General features: G+C 35.3%; 1 protein-coding gene across 1 annotated transcript; it reads left to right on the forward strand.

Annotated features, from left to right (window-relative positions):
• Positions 1–247: 247 nt before the first annotated feature.
• Positions 248–17,089, forward strand: LOC149575983 (U3 snoRNP-associated protein-like EMB2271). The gene is made up of 6 exons (XM_089793708.1): positions 248–705; positions 8,019–8,343; positions 8,431–8,655; positions 9,248–9,506; positions 10,621–10,799; positions 16,979–17,089. Exons 1-6 carry the CDS (start codon positions 248–250, stop codon positions 17,072–17,074), a joined length of 1,542 nt encoding a protein of 513 aa, XP_089649834.1. The 3' UTR covers positions 17,075–17,089.
• The last annotated feature ends 3,717 nt before the right edge of the window (positions 17,090–20,806 follow it).

A 20,806-nucleotide genomic window follows, 5' to 3' on the forward strand; every position in this document is an offset into this window, starting at 1 on the left:
TGTAATATGTCTACCAATATTTATATAGTTATGTAAATTTGTAAAAGTATATGTTAAATAATTTTTAAAAAAAATATTCCTTCCATCCAATTTAATTCTTTTCGGTCGCATAGGCAAGATTCAGTCCCCCAAAACCTAAAATTTATTTTCAGAGGTTTAAGCCGATGAAAAAATGCAGTGGCAGTCATAGAGTTTCTGAAGGAAGGTGCCGCCATTGTTAAAGCTGAAAGGATCAAGATTTCCGACAATGTTTAATATGAAGAAAAACCAGCAGCGCCATAAGAGCAATGTATCCAGAGGAGGAGGAAGAGGAGGACGAGGAGGAGGAAGTAACAGAAAAAGAAAAACTCCTGCAATTGGCAATGACCCATTTTTCAACGATAAAACCTTTAAACGACAAAGAGGGAAGGGGGAGGAGATTCACAGCAGTGAAGAAGACGACGACGATTTTGTTGACAGAAATGGGGAGGAAGAAGATGAAGACGTCGCCTTGGAGGATACAGAGACTGCTGATGATAAGCGACTTAAGTTGGCCAAAGCTTATCTGGACAAAATTAGGGAAATAACAAAAGATCAGGATGAGGAAAACGAAGAAGATGAAGATGAAGAAGGGCGGAGGGGTAAACGGGATTCGCTTGTTGCCGAGATTCTTCAGCAGGAGCAGCTCGAAGAGAGCGGCCGTGTGCAGCGTCTTCTTGCTTCGAGGTATTTCCCTTCTTCATTTAAATTTATTTATCGGATTGATAAAATTCTCTTTTTGGCTAAGGTAATAATTGGGAGGATGATTTTGAAGGTATCACGTGCGAGAAAACTTTTTCTTGATAAGAAGATGGAGCAATGGAGTTCATGAAATCACTTGATTTTTGTTTTGGTTAAGAGACAGTCCTAAAGGTAGAAATTGAGCACGACAGCGTTTCAAAGAAGCAAGATAGACATTGCAAGGAGCAACAGAACTAGTGTCAGTTTACATGGGCAATATTGTGTAGTTTTCTCTTTAGGGACATTTCTTATTTTTGCCCTAGAACAATAGTTCCTATTTAGGTTGAAAACTGTATTGTATCTTAAATATTAAAAAATGATGAAATTTAATTATCATTCAACTCAATAATTCTGAAAAGAAAACTCATCTGAGTTTTCTGCTGTGTCATTGCTGATTGCAGTTCTCTTCCTTAATATTGACTTGTCTTTCACTCCTTAATAGGTCCTCATATATAATCCAAATTGCTGATCTGCTTATTCGATTTCCATTCCAAAAATGTCTTGAATGCTCCCATCTACAAATGCATTTTGCTCACCCTTGTAGCTTCCAGAGTTGGGGGACTCGCACCTTTCCATAATGGGGCACTGCTTTTTAATTAGAGAAATGGCTGAAAAGCTTCTGATCTACAGCCATGGGCTGGTTGTCTGTGCAGTACATAGGCTTTTGGGCGGGGATTTTCTCTCATCTGAGCATTGTTGTTGTGTGAATATGGATATTACGACAATGTTTGTTGCAGTCTTGAACAATGTTGGTGAAGCGAAGGATATGGTTGCATTGTGTACGAAGCTTTTCAAGAAAATTTCCTTGATGAATTAGACCATATGCAGGAGAACATTGATGAAAAGAAGATGATCGCTTTGCTAAAAGTCTACTATGTGATATGTCAATGAGGGAAGGAAGTGAAGAGATATCCCCTTTGCTGGGTGGATGGTTCTAGAATTGTGTAGCGGTGGATGGTGGCAAGATGCAATACCTTTCTGAAGAAATTGACGGACCTACTAAAGGAGTGTGGCCTGGTTGGTTGTAGAAGTAATTCGTTTTGGAAGGTCTTGCTAGGGATGAGGAGAGTGTTCAGGTCAAAGATATCAGTGTTGCCTCCTCTAGTGTGGAACTACTTGTGAAAGAGGATTTGGCCATTCATTCTAAGTGTGGCCCTGGATGCCTAGTCAAGGTTTGTGCTGCCAAGGAAATGCCTGGATGGGTTGTTGTTTAGTAGGATTTATAGAAGATGTTCAGTTGAGGGGTAGATGAATTACAGATAGAAGTAATAATCAGGACATTTTGAATATAGTCTCTTGCCCAATGATGTGATTTTTTAGATATTACTACAAGGGTGCTGCCCCTAGCCGCTATTTAATGATAAAAAATATTCCAGTCAACCCTATTAAAAATTAAATTGCTTTATAATTTCTTCTAACTCTACTTTCCCTTTTAAAATAAATTTCTTCTGTTTAATTCTTGTAGATATGGTTGGCGGTGGCCTATTATAATGAATTGCCATTATATTTTATTGTATATCCTAGGTTTATTTATTAAGAACACGATCTCTAGCATGGGCATGATATATTGCAAACGTAAAGTTGTATCATATGGTTGGTTGTAGTAGTTGCCTAAATTCCTTCAGAAATATGGAAACTTTTTGTTCCTTTGAATCTGTCAAGATGAGTAATACATACAAGCATGCAATTATATAGTCATAGGCATGAAGAGTTTTCATAGTTCAAATCAAAACTGTATTCATTAAAAGGCAACTTTCAAACCTAAAACAATCCTCAAATATAGTCGCATATGATTCTATAGAGGAAAACATGCAGAAATCATACAAGAACTGTGAAATGAGGTAAAAGGGGGTAGATAAATAGTTACAGAAATCTGTGATAGAAGTCAGCTGTAGTGCTTGATGTATAGGAGCATTGCTTGTGGAGGTAGACTTGGCCATGCTTTAGATGTCAATGTTTCACATCCAAAACATGTTGAGGCTCTCGTTAATACTAGTGCTGAGCTTTTAGCATGTGGGGAATATCTCAGCTGTGTTGTATAACACTTTTTGGTGATTTATATACGTGGGGAAATGGTAGTCATATGGGTTCTAGAAGAGCTAAATGGACATTTGGAAGGAATATCCTCATCTTCAATTTCTTGGGGACCACGACACACTGTTATAGTAATCTCTATAGGCTAGTTCTTTACATTTGGTGATGTAACATGTGTTTTGGGTTGTGGAGAGGGCCTCAAGAAATGAGCCCCCTTGCTCCATCTGATCTTGAACTTTTGGTAGAGGAATTGCCCACTTTTGGCCACACTTAAAGAACAATCCATGGTTCTTACACGAGACCAAATCAAATAGCTGGAAATGATATTTTACAAGAGTTTCGAGAGATTGCCAATTATCACATTCATAGATGTATCTATGCAAAGGGATTGACTTTCAACATTTTCTTCTCACCATGTTGGCAAAAAATGCTCAGATAAATTAATGAAGATTGAAAAGGGTACAAGTGCCTAGGTTTTGAGGTATGTGACAACTAATTGCAAAAGATGAACCTCGTAAGGGATCCATTGAAGCCCATAAGTAATTTGTGGGATGAGGTAGAGGTATCCATATCATGGATGGAATAATGGAAACCTTTAGTTGTTGATCAATCAAAGTCATTGAAGTGACTTGTAAAAGGAAAATGCATCTAATAATAGTGGATTTTAAGGGGGAGATGAAGGATGGTGCATGTGTTTATTACATCTTTATCTTGACCATTATCATAATAGACAACACCAATAATTGTAGAGTAGTTGGCTTTTGGTTGAGGAGCATTATTTGTTGGTATTCGCGAAGGATCGCTGCAAATGTACTAAGCGCTACCAGATTGGTATTTGTGTTCCAAATGCCAGCAACCTCTAATTTATAATGAGCAAAGGCTATGAAGAGACGGGGATGCACCGGGGACTTGGGCTATGAAACTATAATTATTATGCACTATTATCATAGTAACATGGAGACACGTCCCTCCCCTTTTGCCCCACATCTCGAAGAAGGGGATGCACCAGGTACTTGGGGACTTTGTCCCCCTATCCCAAGCGACACCGTCAATTTCTGCCACCTTCACTGAGGATGGGGGGATGTCCAATGTTTACTATGTGCTGATTTGACTATTTATGTTCAATGTTCGATGTTCCAACTCAATGCAATGTTCAAGTATTGACACTTTTACATGTTTATATCTTCTATTGCAATACATCTTTTCATAACTAGCATTTTAAGTATCGTATGTATAGTATATACAACGCCCCGTCCCCTGCCACCGTCTCCCCGTTGTCCCCAAATTGAGGCCCCTCTGTAAGCCCGTCCTAGGAACTTGCCCCCCAATTCTGCCGTCCTCCTGTCCCCGAAGGCGGTGTAACTATGACTATTATAGATTGCCCTTTTACAAGAAGCAACAAACTCTTATAGTTTATAATTAATATTACAAAGTAGTTTCAAAATATTAATTGTTATTGTCTATTAATAAATATTAATAGCATAGAAGAAAAAAATGACAAAAAATCACGATTATGTGTGATTAATCATTAGTTGGCATGTGCAGTGATTCATTCTCCCAAAAATCAAGGATTTTTGGTCAACGACTTTCAACTTTTTTTGCAATTTAATAGATGATTAATTGGCAAAAAGTGACAATTTGATAAGCAAAATAATTACGGGAAACTAGCAAAAACTCTAATAGCAATTGTGATGGGAAAAACTTGCAAAAATATGACGTGTTTCTCTACGAAATTGATGCGTGGTGTTCAAGATGCAATTGGGAAAGTGGGGTTGAAAGTTTTGCGTAGTCACGAAGTATTGTAGATTCGGGAAGTGGCATGAGAGATAGGCAATTACAAAGAAATTTTTCCTCTCAGCATTGAATATATTGTATAACTTGATTGATAATATTTCTTTTCTAACATTGATTTTGTTTATGTGAATTTCAAATATTTAAATTGTTGCAATATGAAGCAAAAGAAGATCATAACAAAGCTTCCTTATTTGTTGCAATATATCTAAAAGAGCAGGGTAACATTGTTTTTCACTATCTATTTTAGAGAAAACAAAGAACCCGTCGATAATTATATAAATCACTTTAGGCTTGTCAATTATGACATATAAGTTCTTATGATTTATGAAATTGCTCAATATTTATAACTTAAATTAAATTTATAATTCACGCAGCTCAGTCTTTATGTTCAACATATATAGAATTGTTTTGTTATATACACGTGTATGTATCACTTCACATATGTGTATGTCATGCCAACTTTGTATACAATTGTTTGTTGAGTGTATATAATGAAAGGAACTTGAGAGAGTTCTAAATAATGAATTTTCCTTCTTATCAATTGATGAGATTAAGGGGCTTCCTAATGAATGCTTCATAAGGCACAATACTTGTTAAAGGTTTTGCAAACAGGGTTTCAAGCAAAGTAGCCTTAACCTTGGACGAAACTCCATGGTTAAGCATGTCAAAGCTATAATACTAGGATGAATGACCTCTCGAGAATTCCTAATGCTTCACCTCTACGAGCTTCACCTAGATGCAACGAGTGGTTAGTGCTCCATTCATTTTCATGAGGGATGGGCTCTTGTGAACCACTACTCACAAAACATGGGTCAACGAGTTTAACTCAAAAATTATTAGCAATATCAAAATTTAACTTATGGAAAATATCTCCAACTTATCATTTGATGAGCTTAAGGGGCTTTATAATGAATGTTTCATAGGGCAGAACACTTGCTGAAGGTTTTGTGAATGGGGTTGCAAACAAAGTGGGCCTAACCTTGGAGGCAACTTTGTGGTTAAGTGCACTTTGAGTTGGAATAGTACTAGGATGGGTGATGTTTTGGAAAGTCCCGATGCTTCACCTCTGCTCATCACCTAGATTCAATGAGTGTTAAGTGTTCCATTCATTCTCATGAGAGATGGATTCTTGAAAACCATTACTCAAGAAACTTGGATCAATGAGTTTGACTCAAAAATTACACTGATGAATTTTGATAGAGATATCATAGTTTGACTTGTTGTGGAAAATATGGCCTACTTATTATTTGATTTGTATAAGGGGCTTTCCAATAAATGGTTCATAAGGCACAACACATATTGAAGGTTATGTAAATGGGGTTGCAAGCCAAGTGGGATTAACTTTGGAGGAAACTTCGTTGTTAAACACACTTGAGCTAGACCGCTATTAGGATGGGTGACGACTTGGGAAGTCTTGGTGCTTCACTCTTTATCACTTAGATGCAATGAATGCTAATTGTTCCATTCAATCTCATAAGAGATGGGTTCTTGCGAACCACTAATGAAACTTAGGTCAATGAGTTTGACTAAAAAACTACATAGATGAATCCTGATAGTAAATATAACGATTAGATTTTCTGTGGAAAAAATCTCCCACTTATCAATTGATGAGTTTAAGAGGCTTTCTAAAGAATGATTCTTAAGGTATAATCATGGTTAATTGCACTTATGCTTGGAGTAGTACTGGGATGAGTGACCTTTTGGGAAGTCCTAGTGGTTCACGTTTGTGAGCACCACTTGGATGTAATGAGTGCATAGTGTTCCATTTATTCTTATGTGAGATGGAATATTGTAAACTACTACTCATGAAACTTGGGTCAATGAGTTTGACTCAAAAACTACACAGACGAATCTTGATAGCAATATCACAAATAAATTCTACTTAAATGAATATGAAGATTTTCGTAGCTTCATTCTGATTTTGAAAAATAAGAAAGGCCACATCATATTTTGTTGTTCAAATCATAGCTTGATTGAATTCTAAACAAACAATATCACGGTTAAAACTTTGAGTACTCCAAGTTTAAAATATATCAGGAGGTTGTGCAAGTGCTTTGAATCATTATGTATGTCCCTTTTCATCCATTCTATGGAAATTTCCTTTAATTAAAAAAGAAGCGCAGTTCTTGACTGCTTTTCTTGAGTTTTTCACATTTTTTTGTCTATATCTGATTTTTGTCGATTTTTTCCAAAATTCCACTCCTCTGGTTTGCGGATTTAAAAATCCCACTCCTCTGGTTTGTGGATTTACTCCCCAAACAATTTATGCTTTTATGGGGCTCTAAACCATGATATACTCTGCTTTGGTTATCAGTAAGTTTATACATTGCAAGTTGAAGTTATGATTTTATAGTACCTAAATTTTTGTTATAGTACTTCGCATTTTTGCAGTACTATACATTTTTTATTTTAGCTATGGCCTTAGTGGAACTTAAATTTAGGGACATTGCAGAAATTATCTTTTTGGGACAAGTTCTGCACATTTTTCTTTTGGGTGTGGATCCAACTCTAAATGATGCTTAAGCTTTTGCACCAGAAATAAGTCACAGTTGACTGTATGCCGTCAAATTACAATGATCTTTTAGTTATTTTTATTGGTGTCTGGAGTTCTCAACTGTATATTGGTTTAGTTGTGTATTATTATTGATGCGACAAATAAGAGCAACATGATGGCCTGGAGATTCAAACCTCTTGTGTTTAAATTTTTTATTATAAGAACTTTTTTTCTTGAGGTGATTCTTTGTGTTTATTTAGACCAGGGCTTTTATTTTAAAGTTTTTGAGTTTCATTCACCAGAGAATGGTTCAAACACTTAAAATTAGTAGTTATGATAATCTGAAATATTAACAGAAGATTGTTAATCTAAAAATACTTGCTTGTTTACTTGATTGTCAATGAAATATTAACAAAATACAATTTAAAGATAATTATTTCGTAGATGTTATGATAGCTTGCTGGTGCATTTATCTTTTCTCTACTTCCAGAAAAGGCATTGTATTCAACTGAACTGCCTAGTCGTTTGATTCTGTTACATGTGTGCATACTTCATTCAAGGAACAAGTCTATACGCATGAATGTTTATAGCTGTTTTAGTTTTTTTTTTGATGTTTATATCATGAATTTTGAATAGCTATCCAGCCTATTGGTAACATTTTTTTTTTGCTAAAGAAATGTTGATAGTGTGGTTGGTGCTGAGTTTTGTAAAAGAGTTCAATGCATAGCCTCGTATGATGGTTTGAAGTAGTAAGTAATTGAGTGGACAATTATTCCAAATTCCAAATTTCTCTAATAAGTTCCACAGGAAATTATTGATTAGCCCTTCAGAATTTTGAAAAGAATTCATTTAGTAAATGGAAATTCAAGACAATATGTTGTGGTATGTTAGTTTGGTTCCGTATAATAAATGAATGCTAAAGGTCAATTCTCAACAGGGTTGTGAAGCCTTCCAATCAGGTAGAGTGGCGAGTTGTTAAAAGACACAAGCAGTCTGTAACAGCTGTAGCTCTAAGAGAAGATGATTCAAAGGGTTTCTCAGCATCAAAAGATGGTACTATTTTTCATTGGGATGTTGAAACAGGTGCAAGTGAGAAATATGACTGGCCCAGCAAGGAAGCCTCTACAAAAAGTTTAAATAGGAAGCAGCGCAGCAAACATATTCTATCAATGGCTATCAGTTCTGATGGCCGGTACATGGCTACTGGAGGATTAGATCGTTTTGTTCATCTATGGGATACCCGCACACGAGAACATATTCAAGTACAAATTTCATAACCTCTAGTGCTTATCCATTATTAATCTGGGCAGAGCAATCATTCAATTTTTAATCTTCTCTATTTACTGCAGGCCTTTCCAGGTCACAGGGGAGCTGTGTCTTGTTTAGCTTTTCGGCAAGGTACACAGCAACTCATATCTGGATCATTTGATCGCACAATCAAATTGTGGAGTGCAGAAGACAGATTGTACATGGATACTCTCTACGGTCATCAAAGTGAAATCCTAATGGTAGATTGCTTGCGAAAAGAACGAGTTCTTTCTGTTGGACATGATCACACATTGCGTTTATGGAAGGTATCTTTTAATGTATTGGTGGAAGGATTTAGGCACTTAGAGATATCCTGTTTCATATATAATTTTTTATATAGCAGCTCAAGTTTACATTAAAAAATAATGTCACTTCTTTTGAGGTGTTTGATGATAGTATTCTGAAATTTTTGCTATCAGTATGTGTTGTGTGTCATGAAACAAATACCAAGATCTGCTGTAATTTGCTTTGAAACTTCTTGTCTAGAAAATCTGAATGATCTTATGGTGTAGGTGCTTAGCTCATCATATCATTCTCCCAATCTAGTGTCTATATTATGGAGCATTCCCGTGGTTGTGAAAAGTTTGTTTTATCTTTCACAATATTTAACCCCTTTTTTATAGCTTCCCTGTATAGTTTTAGTATTTTATTTGTTGACATTATATAAAATGATGGATCATTTATTACTAATGATGTTCAAGGCAGATAGACTAGAAATTCCCATCACCATCCATTCAGTGGCTTCAACTTTTATGATGAAATCTATTTATGGCCTTTTTTCTTTAGAGTGCTTGTGTGATGGTTATGGTTTACTGATTATTTAATAGATTCTCCCCAATGACTAACTTTGGTGTGCAGATTCCTGAGGAGACACAGTTAGTGTTTAGAGGACCTGCAGCATCTTTAGAATGTTGTTGTTTTGTCAACAATGAAGAGTTTATATCAGGTTCTGATGATGGAAGCATAGAACTTTGGAGCATGATGCGGAAAAAACCAATTTTTATTGCAAAAGGTGCACATGGGCATGCGGGTATTCAACATCTCTCAGAGAATCATGGCGCTGAGGAAAAGCCAGAAGAAATGACATCATCACAAGTTGATGATGGCAATGATATTGGTAAGCAATTTGTAAATGATAATTGGAAATTTGGGTTTAATGTCATGCCACTGTTTGATTAAAATGCCAACATTGAACAAAAATAATTGATCTATTGAGAAAGGTTAAAAAAGACAACATTGAACAAAATGAATTAATTTGCATAGGAAGGTGCAATTAGCAATTATGCTAGGCAAAATAAGTGTCACAACTGCAGCTCTTCAAACTTGAAGTCTCTCTCTCTCTCTCTATACTATTCCGGAATCTCTATGGTAGATATTTTTTTAAAAATCAAGGATGAGTGGACTGTAAAGACAACCCCTGTAACTAGCCAAATTTGTTGCAAGAGAAATAATGTCATTTATTCAAAGAGATATAATTAATTGATAAATCATTGGTGCCTTTATTATACTGTTCAGTTGGAGAGAAATTGGGTTGAGAGAGAGTATTGGGTGTTTGATCATTTTTCTGCATAGATATTTACTGGTCTGAAATATGAGTAAATCTTCTGTATCAAGCGCATCTTATGATATTGTATTTGTATGTATGTGATCTGTGATAAACCAGATTTGAGTGAGTTAGTTAATCTCATTTGAAGAACTTTTATATTCTGTATCTGCATAGTTGAAGTGATTGAACTTCGTATACTACTGATTGATCGATTGTTTGGTATTGATAATCAGAAGTTTAAGAGCCCTGTGTATTTGTTTTAGCTTTCTATAAAAGGGTCTATATTTTGTGGGGCTGGATTTTCCACCCCTGAGTAGGAGGGTTTTCTCAGGATAAGTTATTGTGTCATTTGTTATCGCATTCCTGTATTCTGGTTCGAAAACATTAACAACCAGAAGTCGTAAATAACATGTGAAAGTACTAATGACTCCTTTAAACCATCTAAGCTCATTGGTAAATTATTCCTCTGATCAGGCTGACACTAACCTGCAAAGCCAACACCAATTGCATTGTAAAAAAAATCCAAAATGGAGACATTACACGACCTGCAAGTTTGGACCTTGTTACTGCTTTTTGGATGTCTATGTTTTTAACACGCTTTTGTTTTGGTTCATTTGTTTCTCTTTCTTTTCTTCTCTAGTTTATGTGTTTAAAACATTGTGTTGAATTTTTTGCTTGGATGCAGGAAATGGTAACGTAACACATAAAATGGGAAGTAGCTCTTCTGTAGAGTCCTGGGTTGGAGCTCTTGCAGTGTGTAGAGGGAGTGATCTTGCTGCATCAGGGGCTGGTGATGGAATTGTGCGATTGTGGGCTATTGAGAACAGCAATAAAAGCCTTAAAGTTGTGCATGATATACCTTTGGTAAGAAATGAGATCACCTTTTTCTATTCTGAAGTCAATGTCAGATGAGAAAAGGCCTAATTAAAATTTAAATAGCACCAGTGAGCATATTTTTAGTGGGAAGTTCATATTGCTGAAGTTAAATGCTAAGGTTATCTAATTAGACTCATTAAAAGATGATTGTCTTGCACTATTGCATATTGCAAATATATGTTACATTAAGGGCTTGCTTTTCTGCCTTTTTAACTTATGATGTAAAACTTTCCTTGCATTTGAGTGCATATTGTTAAGATTATAGCTACAGTCGGATTGATTTAATCATAAGATACAATGTTGATATAATAAAGATTATATATGTATAGTGCATAGAGGATTATCAAACAACAAAAATGGAAGGTATCTACCGGCAAAACAAACTTCATCTCAGCTATGGGAATGAAAGAAGATAAGGTATCACAATTAACCTACTACCACGTATACTCGAGTCAATGGAATATAAGGATTGACTCATCAAACAAGACTTACATTGATACCTATTATTGAGCATCCACACTATGGAAGAGAATCAGGTCTACTATCATTTGAAGACTTGTTCTACAGACCATATTTTAAATACACAGTGCAGAAACTAGAATTGAACAAAATTCTCTTCACACAAAAACCTACCATTGCTGAATTGTAAAGGAAGATGAATATTAATAGAAGTTATCTCAGAGATTCATTCGAATGCTCCAGCAATATTCTCTATTGGCAGTGTTGGTACTATAAGCATCAATGATTAGACTCAATTCAGACATCAATATATATTATCCAGTTTTCTATAGCTTAGGATGACACCTCAATCAATTAATAAAAATGATTGATAGAAATAATCAAGAAGGAAGGAATCACATAAGTCAGGTCCAGTCAGAATCAGCGACCAGTATAGAACCTCACAATTATATATCATAAAAAATCTCAGTTTCTCTTTCAGCTATCAGACAGAAATTCAACTCTAGGGTAAATTCATTAGTCGCAGATGACTATGATGGAAAAAGAGGGATTACAATTTATAAATCGAATAATATTTAATATGATTGGAATATAATCAGACAATGAATATCCAACCAGGGAATACACATGGAAGAATACATAGTCAATGGTACGAATGAAGATTCAGACTTTGTGTCTATTCAGCATATGTCAGAAACTACTGATGATCATTATATACAAATAACATGCTAACAAAGCATAAGTATCGACCCAAGGAATAATATTAAATCAACTATTTTGGGTATTTGCTGAAAGGTGAAGACACAGAAGAATTTTGTGATGCTTATTATTGATATAATCACCGAATTGGAGAAAAGGGAATCGATTCATCACTTAGAACATACGGTCAGTATTTTTGCCACATATAAACAAACAATGATGGGGGTCTCATAGGAAGTCGGTCCATTTCTTACTTAGTTGAGGAGTTTAATGAAAAATCCAAACTGATCCAAATTAACACAAGGCACTATTAAAGACTGCAATTGTATCATCCCAATCTATGATAAGTCAATAACCAAGATCGAACTAGACAGCAATCATATTTGAGGACATTGATTATTGTGAAGAAAATGGTTTGGAAATGTCATCATAACAAAAATATGGTCTCCAGTTGTATAAGAAATTGATAGCATAATTTTAGTGATAAGGAAGTATGAAATGGGAATGTTGATTCAATGAGTAAGAGTGTAAGAGTGTAACGTCTATTGTCAAAATAAGATAATTATATTATCACCCTAAACAAATTGAGAGAAAACTTACCAAAAGGAAGGGGTCATCACAGCGGTAGCTGAGATAGGAAATACGTGATCCAGTTGAACAATGTTTTGTTAATAGGGATGGTAACAATCATGTTCATCTTCAGAAGAGACAAATATCATTAAACACTTCTAGAATATATCTATCATAAAGTCAAATTTGGAAAAATCTGCATATTTGGAACAATGTTCACTATCGCACCATATGATAGAGGGGCTACATCAATATTATGGGGGGGATATGACCATTCACCATAATACTTGTATCATGCATGGAGGCTTATGATGGATTTGGGGATGTTTTCAATAGCAGTTACACATTTTCTAGACCTGTCAATCTGAAATGACTTGAACACCTCATAGTGTTACTAGAACTTTTCATATGATACAGAGTCTCAATCCATTAATGTACCTTGCAATTTTCTCAACATCATCATCCACATGTCCAGATCTGATGTCCAATCTATAGAATTCCTCAGTATATTCTTTCACAGTCATGTCCCTTTGTTTCAAATTTTGCATCTTTCTCAATAAGCTAACTTGGTAATCAGTAGAAAGGGATTTGTTCTTTACCTTGTTCACCATCTTTGGCCAAGTTCTTATCTTCTCCTTTCCTCTCCTTTGTCTATTAGTTTGCAAGTGCTCCCACCATAATGATGCATGACCTTTCAGCCTAGTGACTGCAATCTTCACCTTTCTGTTATCAGGAGTGTTTTCATACCAAAAGAACTTCTCCATAGCAGAGATCCAATCTAGCACAGTATTTGTATCCAATTTCCCATCATAAGGGACAACTTCTACAGCAAGCTTTGAATTTGCCCTAGACAATAATCGCAACAATCTTTCCTCATCTCGATCTTCTTCAGGTTCTGGATTATGGTCTGGTGTTGCTGCTTCATCATCACTTACATCTTCAAGATGCGCTCCTCTCCTCTGGGCTGTCTCCACATCATCTAATCTGGGTGCAATTTGTCTTAACTGATCCAATATAGCGTTATCAACATTATTTCCTCTACCACGAACCATCTTTACAAATTAGGTTCCTGCAAGATCCTAACCCTCTACAAGTTATAGGTCAAATCCACAGATCTACCACCCTACAACCAGATCCAAATCAGGGTTCTACACGATCCAATCTCCACAAGGATGAACTTCGGGCTCTGATACCAACTGATGCAGGCAAGGGATGAATAACTAGGGCCAAAAGCACACCCAGCTATCAAAACCACCCTACAAGAGTTAACACAACGGAAGCAAACATGAGGAACAGCACCAAGGAGAGGGAGAACAAGGATATATTTATTGATTCATCAAATATTCAGCATACATGCCCAGCTATAAGGCCTTTTGGGTTACGACCAATTACAAATGTACAACTTCCAGATCTTCAAATCAGCTTTTTAAATCCACATATCTCTTTTCTATTGAACTCTCCCCAAAAGTCTACCTTAACCCTAAACCTAAACACCCTACTTATACTTGCCAAAATGGCTTACGGATAATTATAGAACATGGAGAAACCACAAGTCGGCCCTCATCAAATATAATTTGACTATACCAAAATTAAATGTGAGTGAAGTTGGCCCAATTGGAACTAGGCAGAATGAACTAATTTGCAGGATTATAAAGAAACCCAGGATGCTCCTGCATCACAAGTTCTCTACAATTGTATTTTTCCACCTCTCCCACTCTATTTCACTTGTATAGGTTTGTAACTTTATCCTATTTTTCTTATGCTTTCTTATTTTCATCTTGATGATGGATAATTGAGTGTGATTTGGAACATTGATGCAAAATTATTCGACACAATTTAATCCAGAAACTCTTATAGGTAATGTTAAACTATTTTGATAATTTTGTGGATATATTACTTCAAAATAATTAAATTTATATAAGGCGATTGTAATGTTGATTTTGTTTTTTCAAATTTGTACCCTTGCATAATCTTAGTTTTATTATTACAAACCCAAATTAGAACCTTGTGACTTAGCGTCAGCTCGTTGTTATTCCATACTGGAATTGAAATTTGGATCTTTGAACCACTTATTTTCTAATTCAAACGGGCATTGATCTAGGTTTTGATCTTCTTTGTGTAGTAGCTAAATTGAGAAGTGGTCAGATCCAAGAATAACAAGCATACTTTATGCACAAGTGGGAAAGATTTCCAGTTGCTACTGATCTAGTATCTTTAGTTATATTAAAAAAACTCAAATGACGATTTATCCAAGTTAAGGGTGCGTCTTTTAGTTTAGTGTTTGGTAAACTTGCTCCATTTACAAATAATATAAAGTCCAGTTATGATTGCTTCACCTTCTTAACAACCGCTAAATTATCTCATTAATAATATATTTTTGTTGAATTCTAATGTCCCCTTTTTGAAATAGGACCTAATAATAAGTAATAATAAAATAAAATTATAAGAGAATCAAAAATAATTTATATATAAAAATTTAATAATATTAAAATATAACAATACAAAATTAAGTCAATAAAGGTTCAAAAGGCATTAAATGAAAAGTTGTGACTCCTTCAAACATGACATATATAAATAGAGAAGAGAACTTCATTATAAAGGGGAGAGAAAGGAGTAAAAAGGGAAAGGTATGAAGAAAGGAAGAATTAATAGAAGAAAAAAAAGGAAATTAAAAGATAAGGATGTGACTCCTTCAAAGGGCAAAAGTTTTGAAGGGTTGGGACGCTTTGAAAAGGTACTAATTACGAAGGCTTGTGACTCTTTCAAAGAGGTCAATTATGAAGGGTTGTGACTCTTTTAAAGGGCATAAATGATGAAGGGTTGTTATATTAATTGATAGGCTAATGTTCTTTGCAACTTGTGGTGATCTATGATAGGGACATTACAAGATGGATCTAGTCTTGATTGAATATTCTTGCCTCTTGTGGGTTAAAAACTTAAATGATAAATTAATTACCCTAAGGGATGGATTTGGTTCTGGTTGGGCGTCCTTGCCTCCTGTGGGCCAAATGATGAATTGATTACCCCAACGGATGGTTTTGGTCCCGATTTTATGTTATTGCCTCATGTGGCCTAAGTGGTGAATTGATTACCCTAAGAGATGGTTCTAGTCTTGGTTGGACTTTCCTACCTATTTTGTGGACCAAGTTAACTTTGGCTACATTATATTCATGTGTTCCCTCCATTTTTTTTATGTGTATGTTTTGTGTTTTAATGTTATGCTTTGTGTTTCGATATATTCACTTGTTTTCTTTGTGAATGCTCCATGTCTTCACGCATTCATGTGTATGCATCATGTTTTCAAGTGTACGATCCATGCTTTGCTTTATGTTTTTAGTTGATCTAGAAGAAGAGAATAACTAAGAGTGAACAAAAAGATATGAATTTGTGGTATGCTATCATGCGAACATTGGCATTTGCAAATTCAATTGACACCATTATGAGATGGGCTTGATCTTTTTTCTAGAAGAAGAGAGAAAAAATTCTCTCAAGCTTTGTCAAGTTTCTACTATTGATCATAATTCACTTTCAAAATAAGGGAGAGAACACATATGATAATAATTGTGCAGTGGAAGGTGGATATGGATGAGATTCCATGATCATTTAATCATTGCTTGAGGATGAGCAAATTTGGGAAGGGCATGTAACGTCCCCTTTTTGAAATAGGATTTAACATAATTAAATCAAAATATAAAAGGATAAAAATAAAATATAAAGTAATAGGTAATTATGAAAGTGTATAGGTAATTGTCTAGTCCTACCAGGAGCAAAGAGCTCCAGTTTTAGAGTTCGGTTATACATTCTAATCCACAATTGTGTATTCAAAACATTGTGGTTAGAAGGGTCAAAGTTTGGCTCCTAATCCTTGATGTAAAATCCAGCTCGATCCATTAGCCAAGGTGTCCCTTATTGATTTTTTTTGAATCTTTGATTCACACTCAACTTGGAAGAAGCCTTTTGCAGATTTTGGACTTTCACCTCTTGCCCTTCCTCTCCTTGCCTCCTGAGACTTTCCTTCAATTGATATATTATTTTGCTTTATTGCTCCATTTTTTTGTGTTCCCAATCTTTTTGTCATTTCTCTGCATTTTTCCGCTCCATCGTCTTTTTATCTCTCTCTCTCTCTCTCTCTCTCTCTCTCTCTCTCTCTCTCTCTCTCTCTCTCTCTCTCTCTCTCTCTCTCTCTCTCTCTCTCTCTCTCTCTCTCTCTCTCTCTCTCTCTCAGATTGATATTTAATTATATTCTTATTTTAAATTTTTGGGTCTTCAGGCTGGTACACAATCACGATTCCATTAGTATTATGTTTTATGCTATATTTCTTGTTTTGTGCATTTCATATGCTCTGAGGCTATACTTTATTTTGTTTCAAATATTAAGCCTATGTTCATGTTATGTTAGTTATCTGAATAGATGCCTTGTTGTGCTATGTGGAAAATAGACCGGATTTGTTAATTCACTTACGTTTGCACAGTCTGGACGATTTCTTATTGCTGGAGTTGGGCAGGTACGCTTTTTATTTTTATACGCAATCTGAGTTCAGTATGATTCAAAACCATTGTATTTTTTATTTTCAGCTTATATTGAAGGTTTTTATTTGTTGTTTCTATGGTGGGCAACAACAGCTCAAGGTTGAATTCTTGTCTGTTTTTGTTCTAACTTCTAATATTCAACAATCTAGAAGAATGCCAAAATTTCTAACATACATGCATTGACATTGCATTTTTTTGGTAGGAGCATTCTTCTTTAATGATAAACGTGGTCTTGCATTTATGTGGTTGCACCTAATACTTCCTATTCTCCTACTGCTGAAACATTGATTTATAAGGGGTAGTCTATTTGTTTAATTGCTAGATTAAATGTGCATCATGCCTCTATCTCCCTTGCTCAAGGTTTCTTTTCTGATAAAGATTCATGTACCCATATACCTTGTATCTTGATTTACCATTTCATTAAGCTCAAGTATTGGATGACCGTGAATGATAAATAACCCTTTTTGTGAACACAAATTCATAATTGTTTGCACAACTTGTTATTTGGTATTTTTATGAACCTTTCTCAATTGATTAAAATTTTGAATGCAATGTTGGACCATTTTTATACCTTTCTTGAGCAACAGCAACACTAGATATCTTATGGACATGCAGATATCCAAGGTAAATGCAAGTCGACCTACACGTTTAGGTGAACATGTGATGTCTGTCCCTTTTGGGATTTACTTGGATTAAGCCCAAAAATAAAAAATCAACTTCAAGATGAGAATGCATAATGCTCAGTGACATAAACTTGTAATAAAGTTGCCCACTCTAAAGATCCTAATTGGAATTATTTTTGGTTTAGGATCTGCACTTGTCAATAGTCACTAGAAACTTATATTACTACAATAAATATTAATAATCCATAATAGCTTTTAATTACATAAATCCATATTAATATCTAATTCCACATCAATTTCATTTTGAGCAATTATATTCCAATATTTAATCATATTAGGAATGTATTAGGAATAGCTTGCATACTGCAATCCCAAGGATAATTGTTTTTGTATTCTGAGAGCATGCGCGGAGCTCACATCCATCCATCCCAGGTGGCCTACTTGATAAGACTCTCAAGCCCAAGGGCACTCAATGCCCTTGGTCCATATGTATGACAAGCGTAAGGTCTCCTCCATCCCTCAGTCCACCCTGGAGGTTGTTGTCCTTGTTCTGACTTGGGGGCATGCAACTCGCCTCAACCCATGAGAATGGCTCCAACCATCTTAGAGTGGCATACTTGATGGGGCCTCAAACTTAGGGGCACTTAATGCCTCTGGCCTACAAGCATAACAGTCATCTTGGTGGGCATGCTTGGGTCTCATGAACTTCAAAATATGTTCCTAAAGGAAATTTCTTTATCATTGCCAGCAAAATATCTCTTGATGAATTAATAGATTTATTCTCAAACAGATGTAACAAGTACACACACACACACACTCACACACCCCTATGCATGCACGCACACACACAAGTTGTTGCTCTCTATTTGTATTTCCAAATTGATGTTTGTGATGATTGATTGAATGAATTCCTTTGATTTGTTGATTTGAGGTATTGGTGGATGATGATCTAAGATTGTTGATTTAGTAAAGTGATGGTTGATTGCTGGATTGTTTTTATCTTATTCACAAGATGAAGTGATGATTGATGATGATTTGATTGACCTAACTGATTGTTTGTTTTCTTGATTTCTTTAGGGATTGTTGATTGATGGATGAATGGAGGATTTGTTTTGTTGGATTTTGGAGTGATGATTGAACATTGAATGCTTGAAACGATTTCTCATTTATACTTCATTGGTGAAAGAGTCACCTCCTTTCATAAGAATTGGGTCACAACCCTTCTTTGTGCCTTTTGATAATAGTACCAAAAATATCTAATAGAAAACTGACCTAGCTATTTATCCAAGGTTAGAAGATTGTATTTGGGGCTTGGTAAGTGCACTCAACCCTACACCTGTTAACGATGCAATTCAAAAAGAACTTAATGTAGTCATCATGCTTACGAAGGACAAGAACTGTACAAAGACTCAAAATCTCCTAAGCCTTTTAGTTTTTATAAAGACAAATGAAAAAACCATTGATGCCTTACAAAGAAAGGAAAGAGTCTATGAAAAACAAATTGTGTTTTAAGTGCAAGGAAGAAAGGGAATAGGATATATTTGTAAAAGACAATGCGAAGACCAAAATTTGTATTTTAGCTACCAATAACAATTGATACTAGGCACGTGTGGAAAGGAAAGTCGAGCATGCTATATGGAAGCATTATCTGGCAAAGTAGTATAGAAAGGAGGGAAATAAAACCCTAGAAAATGAAGATGGGGTGAAGAAGGGAAGATCATGGGAACTTAGCCACCATCTCACAAGCCTCCAGATCTTGGGTAGTGGGGCATTCTACAACTTGATCAACAAAGACTTAGTTGCAAAATTGAAATTGGAGATTAAGGACTTCAATGGTTTTACAATGGGTCAATTTACCAAGATAATTCCTTGAGTAGAAATTACTCCATGGAAACACCCTAGCGAAGAGGATTTCCGTGTAACATTAGATGCCAGTGAGAGATTGGGTACTCGGATACGCTCCTGGGGATGCTTCATTTTTGACCTTCCAAATTTGGAGATATTTTTCCAACATAATGGAGTAGTAGTCACTTTGAGAGGGTTACTTGATAGATCACCAAAAGTAGTCTCATCTCAAATGAAGAAGTGGTTTTTTAACCACTAGGGTTGTACCAAAAGGTCGACCTGCGAATACCCGATACAACCACTAGACTTATAGAAGACACATGAGTCAGTTAAACCATGTTGCGAATCCAGTGAGGGATGTTGGCCTATTGCTAATTTAGCCGATAGGCTATTTGTGGGAACTTTGTTTCCAGAAATTAAATTTTTGACGAAAAAGTTGTCAGTTTGGCCGAAAAATTGTAAATCTTTCCCATTAATTATTATCGACCAGTTTTTATCTCACTCCACTTTTAACTCTTGTTTTGATATTTATTAGTTGTTATATCCACTTTTAAATATTGTTTTTCTTTTTCTATATATTTTAAAAAAAAAACTATTACTTGTGATCTCATATTAGTTCATGTTGTGATCTCTATTTATTTAATTTTTGATTCTCAAAATTGATTTTGGTTTTAGCTTTTAAATTATTTTATTTTGTTCTAATGATCGAACATTGAATGCTTGAAACAATTTCTCATTTATACTTCATTGGTGAAAGAGTCACCTCCTTTCATAAGAATTGGGTCACAACCCTTCTTTGTGCCTTTTGATAATAGTACCAAAAGTATCTCATAGAAGACTGACCTAGCTATTTGTCCAAAGTTAAAAGATTGTATTCGGAGCTTGGTAAGTGCACTTAAGCCTACACCTGTTAACTATGCTATTCAAAAAGAACTTAATGTAGTCATCATGCTTACAAAGGACAAGAACCATACAAAGACTCAAAATCTCCTAAACCTTTTAGTTTTTATAAAGACAAATGGAAAAAACATTGATGCCTTACAAAGAAAGGAAAGAGTCTATGAAAAACAAATTGTGTTTTAAGTGCAAGGAAGAAAGGGAAGTAGGATACATTTGTAAAAGACAATGAGAAGATCAAAATTTGTGTTTAGCTACCAATAAGAATCGATACTAGGCACATGTGTGGAAAGGAAAGTCAAGCATGCTATATGGAAGCATTATCTGGCAAAGTAACATAGAAAGGAGGGAAAGAAGACCCTAGCAAATGAA

This window comes from Cupressus sempervirens, chromosome 1, assembly GCF_028749045.1.
Source record: "Cupressus sempervirens isolate cs-2001-9-10 chromosome 1, ASM2874904v1, whole genome shotgun sequence".
NCBI classification, from domain to species: Eukaryota; Viridiplantae; Streptophyta; class Pinopsida; order Cupressales; family Cupressaceae; genus Cupressus; species Cupressus sempervirens.

Bases quoted from the DNA above. Each gene is read 5' to 3' on its own strand.
- LOC149575983 (XM_089793708.1), top strand. From the start codon at position 248: ATGTTTAATATGAAGAAAAACCAGCAGCGCCATAAGAGCAATGTATCC. The intron at 8,344-8,430 runs GTACAAATTTCA...TATTTACTGCAG, and splicing joins GCACACGAGAACATATTCAA to GCCTTTCCAGGTCACAGGGG. The intron at 8,656-9,247 runs GTATCTTTTAAT...TTTGGTGTGCAG, and splicing joins ACACATTGCGTTTATGGAAG to ATTCCTGAGGAGACACAGTT.